Consider the following 8,640-nt stretch of genomic DNA (forward strand, 5'->3'; position numbering starts at 1 on the left):
AACTTTTCAGTTTGAGTACTGATGAATTAAACAAATATAAAGAGGTGAAGTTTTACGAAAAGAAGAGAATTTTGAAAAAGGAAGTCCAAGTCCCGTATACTTACTTCTCTCTTCCGGCAGCACTATGGAGCAAATGGAGGACATGCAACATAAAAAGGGAGGAAAGTAAGCAAATAAAATAGCACCAAATGAAAAACTTAACTGATTTTTCAAAAAAAAAAAAACAACCTTTCAAATAACCTTCATTCGATGCTAACTTCTTTAGTTCACGCACACTATTAATGAAAGGTATTTTTAGAACAAGGTATCAATGAAACGTTACTTTCTCCAGAACATTTTATATTATACAAAACATGAAATTAATTTTTTTTAAAAAATCTCAATCGGAATGAAGGAAGTATGAGCCTTTTGGGAAAAAAGTTTTAATTTTAACTTGTTTCATTTTATATATATAGTTAGAAGTTCAAAGAAGCATTTATTTAACATTTTCTCATCGCACCCTTATCTATAAGTAACATGTAAATGTTCTAGTATACATTGAACTATGTGCAAATTTGATTAGTAATATAGTCAATATTTTAATATATTCATTGTATTTCTTAATACGTCTGCAAATTTTGAAAGGCGGAATTTACACATACTCACAAAAATTAACTTAATTTTGGATTGGACCCCTTAAGATTCCGCGAACCCAACGCATCGCATGCAAATTTACTCACAGATAGTCTGAACAAGTGCACGTACCCAGCAAATATATATACACTTTTTCTTAACGTGGGGTCTAATTTTTAACTTGATTTCATTCGTAAAACATATTTTTTATATTATTAGTTTTTTTAAATTATCTATTGTGATACCCCACAATCATAATTAAGTAAGAAGGAGAGTATTAAAAAAAATTATTATAGTATTATAGAAAAAACATATCATATTTTTTATAATTAACTAACTTACTACTAGTTAAATAGATCTTGCGTAAAGAACTGAAGGAGTACGATGCAGAATATATATGCGATGAAAAACATACATATATATATATATATATATATATTATACATCAATATTGATCAATCAGTTCCGCAAGATTGGAACTGCATGTACGCCTTATTTAAACATGGATGATACGTAGTGACTTGTACTGCTTATGTAGGGAGGTAGGGAGGGAGAGAAGCCCTAGAGCATTTCAACTTTTCAAGGCGTTTGGGAACCCAAACAAGGTGATCCTGAGAAGGGAGGAAGTGGCAGACAGGAACAGTGCCAGGAGAAACTTTAAGCACCTGAAAGGCCAAATGCTTTGGGTTCCACTGGGACGTGTCAGTGTGGCAAACGGCCACGGCTTTCACTCTGATCCCGTCGGCCCCCTCCAGCGGCACCGTGTAGGCCCTCGTCGTCTCCGATTTGTGACAGTAAAACACGGCGTATGGGTACTCCTGCCTGTGGCACACCACCACCGCCTCCTACCCTACCTTCTTCACTCCGGCCGCTGTAGTGTACGCCTGCATGCGCGTCTCCTTCACCGCCTCTGTAGAAACAGCGTCCACCTTCCTCCCAAGCTTCGATGTCGTGAAATCAATCATCGACTCCAACGACGTCGCGCAATACTTCTCCTCTCCTTTTATCCCTTCTTCCTCACACTCTTTTAGCGTATTCTTCATGACCTCCGCATCTTCAGACTCAGGCTTTATATCAAACCTGTTCAGTATATCGTCGAACTGTACAAAAGACAAGAGGAAAAAAAAATTATGAATACGTAGATAGATTGAAAAAAGCCCAGGTTTACATGAAGTGGAGGGCGAAGGTGTGTTACCTTGACTGAAGAAAAGGGGATGGAACTGGCGAGCTCACGAGGAAGGAAGGAGGGCTTGCTGGAGCTGAGAGTGAAGTGAAGGTTCATTCTTTGACCGGGTTTCAAGTCCTCCTCCTAGAAGAACAGAGCCACGTTGAGGTCATGACGGAGTTGGGTCTCAGAGGCAGCGTAATTGTATAGAAATGGGTCGGCCCGGATGGGCTTTCCCTTGTTGGGTGCGTGGACGGAAAACCCTTCGCCGTCGCAGGCGACATTATTGACAGTGCTGCCACCACCTGGTTTATGTTTTCCTTTTGCTGCATCCCCAGGGACGCCGCCATTCCCCGCGTCTACGTTTACTGCGCCTTTTCCTTCTGTAGACAGGGATGCCTGCAAATGGGTATGAAATAAATAAGCAGGAAAGGATACATGTATATAGAAGAGAGAGAGAGAGAGAGACCAAAAGCTGAGTGAAGGAGATGATCTTAGCAGTGGAAGAAATCATGGGAGTAGCGGGAAGGACAGATTGCCGATCAATCAATTTAACATATAATCAAATATAGTATACGCATGATGATTTCAGAGAGAGGAGTAAAAGAATTAAGATTAGGAGCTTACAATGAGCAAGGTAAGCAAGGGAATGAGAGATAACTTCATTTTGGAACGATGATGATGAGAGGAGGCGGATGAGAGTGTGGGAGCAAATATATACCAGTAATGAGCTCAATATGCTTTTCCAGAACTTCCCGCAATTGAATAAAGTCTACAAAGAAAAAGATTAATCAAATCTGAGATGACACCTCTCAATTATTAATTAGGTAGCCTATCAATTTAGTGGGCCTTTAATTGGAGTAATATAATGGAGACAACGAGTGTCTAAAAGGAGATTTGCTATTTTGAAAGAAGTAACACGTGTCACATGGATGTGGTAAAAGGCCATCTCATGAGCTCAATACGCTTTTCCAGAACTTCCCGTAATTGAATAAAGTCTACAAGAAAAAGATTTGCCTATCAATTTAGTGAGAATCAGTTTTCCTGCTCAACGGGAGATGAGCACTAATGAGTCATCTCTCACTGCAAATCGTTTTATTTAAACAAGTAGGAGATGTGTTTAAACTTATTACCAAACGACGTCGTCTCTGCTGTGTTTCTACTTTCCAAGGAAAAATTTTTGTCGCACCATTCAGCCCTCATGAGAGACAAGAATTGACACACCCGGCGCTAACTTTGGAGAGAAAGGAGTTTTTAACTTTCTCCTATTGAAAATTGAAAAAAAGCTGAAATTTCAATGCAGAAAAAATTTCAGATTGAAGAATGAGGTGTTCGATTTTCTACCATCCTTTGTGATTAAATAAGGCGTCGAATTTCAGACCTTTTCAAAGTGTGTGAGGTCGACGACTAGAAGAGGCCGTCAATGCTAGAGGCCGTGGAGGGGCTGAAAGTCTGAAACAGGTGAGGAAGAAATTTACGATTCAGGAGTATGAGATGGAGAGGAAAAATGATGAGTGAGATTAGCTAATTAAAAAAGAGTGTTCAGTTTTAAATGAAAAGAAAATTGCTTCTCACTTTATACAGACGGTGTGTAGTGGAAGATGAGCTATCGGTCCTCATCTCCCGTTGAGCAAGAAAACTCATTCTTATAGATTGATAAGTATCTAGTGCTCATCAGATCTAAACTTTCTAGATTTGATCTGAACAGTCTAGATTTATTTTTATTTTTATTTTTTAAAAATAATTATTTTAATAGATATAGAATTAAAAAATAAAAATAATTTTTAATTGTTATTTTTTTAACAAATATTTTTTATTTTAAAATAATTATTTAAAAATATTAAATCTGAAATTTCCTGATTACTTATCAAGTCATGAGTACTGGTGACGAGCACCTAAACCAGACTCACCCTTTCCCTTACTTCCGCGGGTGTCTAAAAGCAGATTTGCTGTTTTGAAAGAAGTAACACGTGTCACATGGATGTGGCAAAGACCGTCTCATGAGTGGGCCTAGCTGGGCAAATTCACAAATAAAACGAAGGTATTTCAGACATTACAGGGCCTCTAATTCCTTCCGTTTGATCGTTGCAGTGATGAGCAATATTTCAAACATTATATTCTCATAGAATCTTAACATTCAGGGAGGAACGAAATTTAATATCTAATATTTAATATTTTTAAAATTTTATCTTTTAATAGGTACATAATCCAAAATAAAATGTAATCTTTTAACTGTAAAGTTTTTTAAAAATAATTTTTTATTTAAAAATCATTAGTTGAAGGTTTTAAACCCACCCAGTTAAAACTAAATCTGAATGGCTTAGAGTTTACCACAGTAATAGTTATCATGATGATTATCCCTGTGATAAGTATTGAAATTCGTTCCAACCATTTCTGTTGCTGAACGTCTTTATTTTTTCATTGCCACTGCATAATTTGTTTGTTCCTTATTTTTCATTTATTTAATTGTTTTTTTTTATTTTCATCGCATTCCACGCACATGTTGAATTCAATATATTATTACCATCTCCAATTCTATAAATAAGATTTAGTTTTTAGGTGGACATAATTCTATATATAACATGCGTTTAAAAAATATGCCTAAAATTTCAACAGTTTTTTTTTCAATTTTTTACCCAATTAACTCCTAGTAGGAATGAGAAGGTGTTTGAAATGACTCGCTGCGTGCTGCTATTGTGAAGTCAGGGCAAATGGCGAACGCAAAGCTCCAGCAAGTTCCTGTGACCACAGAACCCAGCGGAGATCAGGTCGAAGATGGCTGCTCGTTGGTCCTTTTTGATGGCGCTTTCCCTGAGCTCTCCAGTATCATCTCCAATTTTTTACCCATTAGTTTGCTCGGATGACAGTAATTTAGTGGTTCATTATTCAGACGTCGAAACTTCATGTCAGCTCAGGGGCCACTACGTCGAAACTCTAAGAATACGGTGAGATGGCGCTGTGAAAGAGAAAGATCATCTCTTGGCAAATCCAGAGGCATATAGTGACAGGAATTGAGATTTGGTTGGGGCTGGCCCTCTCAATATTTTTTGATCCAATCCCGAAACTCAGGCCCCCTTTGTTTCAGAATGACTTCAAAGCCTACAAACCCGTAATATTACAAGCCACGCTCCCATTCCTTGTCTGAGTTTGAGTTCTCATCACACAACCCTCAAGTCAATGTACCCATTTATTATTTTTGCCCATGTTCGGCTTCTCAAGGCTTCAAATTCATCCGCTTGGTTCCGCTTGCCTCTTGATTACGTCTCATTACCCACTCATAGAAACCGATAATTAATTGCAATTATACGTATGAACCATGTCCATGCATCACAAGTCCGAACAATAACTCTGCTTTGGGCTTTATTTTTTTCCCCCAGTATTCATATGTTAGTCTATGGATTATTGATAGCTAGACCCTTAATATAAGAACTAGTTTGAAGCTGTAAATATAAGAACTAGTTTAATGATTAACAAATAAATAATTAATTTAATTAGTTTTTAAAATATATTCAAATTAGTCAATTAGTTTTTATATTTTTGTTCATAATGTTATCTTTTATATTCATCTCACACAAAAAAATATTTTGGAAAAAATATAGACTAATAAGTGTAACATAATTTAAGAAGAAAGCAAGATAATATAAGCATAGAAGCCAAAAAGAATGGTGATAGTTTCCCGAGTTAATATACATAATAACTTGGTTATTATATTAGAGATGCGGCCAGTGTTGTCTCTTTTGTCACTTGAGCAAGATCAACCTTATACATCAAAGCAGTGATGCACCCGTTCAAGTCGTACACTTTGTAACATGATTCCGATGTTAACCATCTTCCTAATTAATTACTATAAAGTCCCCCCCAAAAAAAAAAACACTTTCCTAAAATCCTTTTGATGATCACGCGTAGGTTAGATCCGGCAAAGCAAATGGGACAAACTGAGAACCTCGCCACTATAATCAGAACGTAGTACATATGCATCATATGCAAATTTACATACAAGCCTGATACGATGATCCAAGTGTGCGTGCATTATGTGACTAAACATAATATATATATATATATATATATATATAATAGGGTGTATTATTATTATATGATAAAAACATACTATCATATATATGTATATATATCAAGATTGAGTTCCATAAGACCGGAACTGCTAATTATGAAATGATGAGAGTATTCAGGAGTGTCTGGGAACCCAAACAAGATGATCCTGAGGGAGGAAGTGGCAGACGGGCACTGTGCCAGGCTCCACTTTCAGCACTTGGAAGGCCAAATGCTTAGGGTTCCACTGCGACGTGTCGGTGTGGCAAACGGCCACGGCTTTCACTCTCACCCCATCGGCTCCCTCCAGCGGCACCCTGTAGGCCCTTGTCGTCTCCGATTTGTGACAGTAAAACACGGCGTATGGGTACTCCTGCCGGTGGCACGCCACCGCCTCGTTCTCTCCCACCTTCTTCACTCCCGGCGCTATTGTGTACTCCTGCATGCGCGTGTCCTTCACCGCCTCTGTGGACACGGCGTCCACCTTGTTCCCCAGCTTCGATGTCGTGAAATCAACCATCGACTCCAACGACGTCGCACAATACTTCTCCTCTCCTTTTATTCCTGCTTCCTCACACTCCGTTAGCGTGTTCTTCATAAGTTGCGCATCTTCAGATTCAGGCTTTATATCAAACCTGTTCAATATATCGCCGAACTGTAGAAAACAAAGGGGGAAAATATTATGAATATATGTAGATAAATAGAAGTACAAACAGGGGCAGCCTTGTGTGAAGGTGTGTTACCTTGGCCGAAGAAAAGGGAATGGAATTTGCTTGTTCGCGAGGGAGGAAGGAAGCTTGGTCGGAGCTCCGGGTGAAGTGGAGGTTCATTTTGTGACCGGCTTTTAAGTCCTTTTCCATGAAGAACAGGGCCACGTTGGGGTCGTCATGGAGTTGGGTCTCAGTGGCGGCGTAATTATAAACGAACGGAGATTTGCCGACAGCAACGTGGACGGGCTTTCCCTTGTGGGGGGTGTTGACGTTAACGCCTCCGCCTTTGCCACCGACGTTGACAGTAGTGCCGCCGCCTGGTTTTCCCCTACCAGCGTCTACGTTGACTCCGCCCTTGCCGACGTTAACGTTGGTGCCTCCAGGCTTTCCCTTGCCGGCGTCTACGTTTACTCCGCCCTTGCCGACATTAACGTTGGTGCCTCCGGGCTTTCCTTTTGCGGCATCGACATGGACGCCGCCCTTCCCCACGGCCACCGATGTGCCTTTGTCTTCTTTCCAATCTGCACGTTTCAAATTAATTTTTTTTGTCAGAATCTTATTGGAGACCAAGATCCTAAGTAAAAATTGTTAGGAACGTAAAGATTTGGAAGATGCAGTCTATTAAGGTGGATGGATGGGGTGAAGCAGTACAGAGGAGAAGCAAGGATACACAAACACAAGATTTCTTTTTCCATGGGGATTAAATGAAGGATCTCTAAGATTATTAATAACTGAAAAAGTTAGGAAGACAGCGCGGTCCTGTAGATACACACACACATGTGGAGGGCCATGCATATTAATTGATTCCAACCACTCAACTGGGAAGGAGTAATCGAGACATTTTGCTCAATTTCTGCCCTCTTTTCTATGGGAGCATACTTAGAATTTGTTCCCTACATACATAAGTAGAGTATCATGTAATGATGCGGTGCATGAAAGTAACAATGAGGGAGAAGATGGTTCCTGTGGTGTTTTAACACGAAGACTAATGAATTTAAGGATTTGTATGATGAAAAACTCAGTAAAATTGAAAGAGAAGTAGATGAGAACAAGAGTCGAGATACCAGACTAATCTATTCATCGGTTGTCGAATATATGCATGTATGATGAAGAACTGAATATATAGGATGTTAAAATGACATGTCATGATGTACGGAGCGAAAACAGTGGGAGCGGGGAATGGATTTGATGTGCATGCGTGTGTGTGTGTGTGAGAAATAAGTAAGAGAAGGGAGGGAGAGACCAGTAGAAGAGGGGAGGAGATGAGAGATGGAAGAGGGGATGGGAGTGGAGGGGAGCACAGACTGCCAATAAAGCTGAGGAGGTAAGGCGGCACGGGTGGCCACCACCCCGACCTGCGATAACATAACATGAACATGAAAAGTAGTTAGAAAGAAGAAGCAGGGACAGGCATGCATATACGTAGCATAGTAATATGGAAGAGAAGAGAAGATATGGTTACGGACAGAGAGGAGAGCCAAGAAAGGAAGGAGCTGAGAGAGCTGCATTCTGGGAGGGAGGAGATCGATTAGAATGAACTGAGGAAATGGGGGGGAGGAGAGGCTTGGAATATATAGGCAACTTACCACCTCACCCTACAGCTACTGTGTCATCGGAATCAATTAATTAATGTCCCCTTCAGCCTTCAACTGTCTCTCCCTCACTCACTTCCATTATTGTCCGTTCCACACTCATCTTCTCATCAAAACTCACCCTACGTGGATGCAAAGTATATAAACCTGCTCGTAATTTCACCTCGTCACATTAAAAAGCGAGCAAAATCATATCGTCGTCTAACACTGTAACACCAAAAATCGCTAAGGCCCACGCGCCTCACCCCTACCGGTTATTCATTATCACGTTATTTCCACTACACGTACGAACACATACGTTTTCAGCCCCACCTCGTCATGTTTTCCAACGATTCCAAATCTTTGCCATAAAACCAAAAAAAAAAAAAAAACAAGATATGGCCAAACAGTACTATTTTGCAAGCCGACTTTGTTTTAAAAAAAAAAAAACAGAGAGAGAGAGAGATAGAAATAATTTTAAATGCTGATTCATGGCAGGGTCTTCTAGAATGATCCATTTAACAGACAACCACTC

At 39.6% G+C, this 8,640-nt stretch overlaps 1 protein-coding gene and 1 pseudogene across 1 annotated transcript; both read right to left on the minus strand.

Moving 5' to 3' along the window:
• Nucleotides 1-1,080: 1,080 nt before the first annotated feature.
• LOC114750946 (BURP domain protein RD22-like) lies at nt 1,081-2,380 on the minus strand (annotated as a pseudogene).
• Nucleotides 2,381-5,703: 3,323 nt separating this feature from the next.
• On the minus strand, nt 5,704-8,091 carry LOC114750947 (BURP domain protein RD22). The gene is made up of 4 exons (XM_028939591.1): nt 8,001-8,091; nt 7,778-7,889; nt 6,568-7,055; nt 5,704-6,479 (listed from the first exon to the last, which is right to left on the minus strand). The coding sequence occupies exons 1-4, from the start codon at nt 8,040-8,042 to the stop codon at nt 5,961-5,963; spliced, it is 1,161 nt and encodes a 386-aa protein (XP_028795424.1). The 5' UTR covers nt 8,043-8,091; the 3' UTR covers nt 5,704-5,960.
• Between the last annotated feature and the right edge of the window lie 549 nt (nt 8,092-8,640).

The sequence above is a fragment of the Neltuma alba genome, unplaced genomic scaffold, assembly GCF_004799145.2.
Source record: "Neltuma alba isolate B1F8T4 unplaced genomic scaffold, ASM479914v2 tig00006698_pilon, whole genome shotgun sequence".
Taxonomy (NCBI): domain Eukaryota; kingdom Viridiplantae; phylum Streptophyta; class Magnoliopsida; order Fabales; family Fabaceae; genus Neltuma; species Neltuma alba.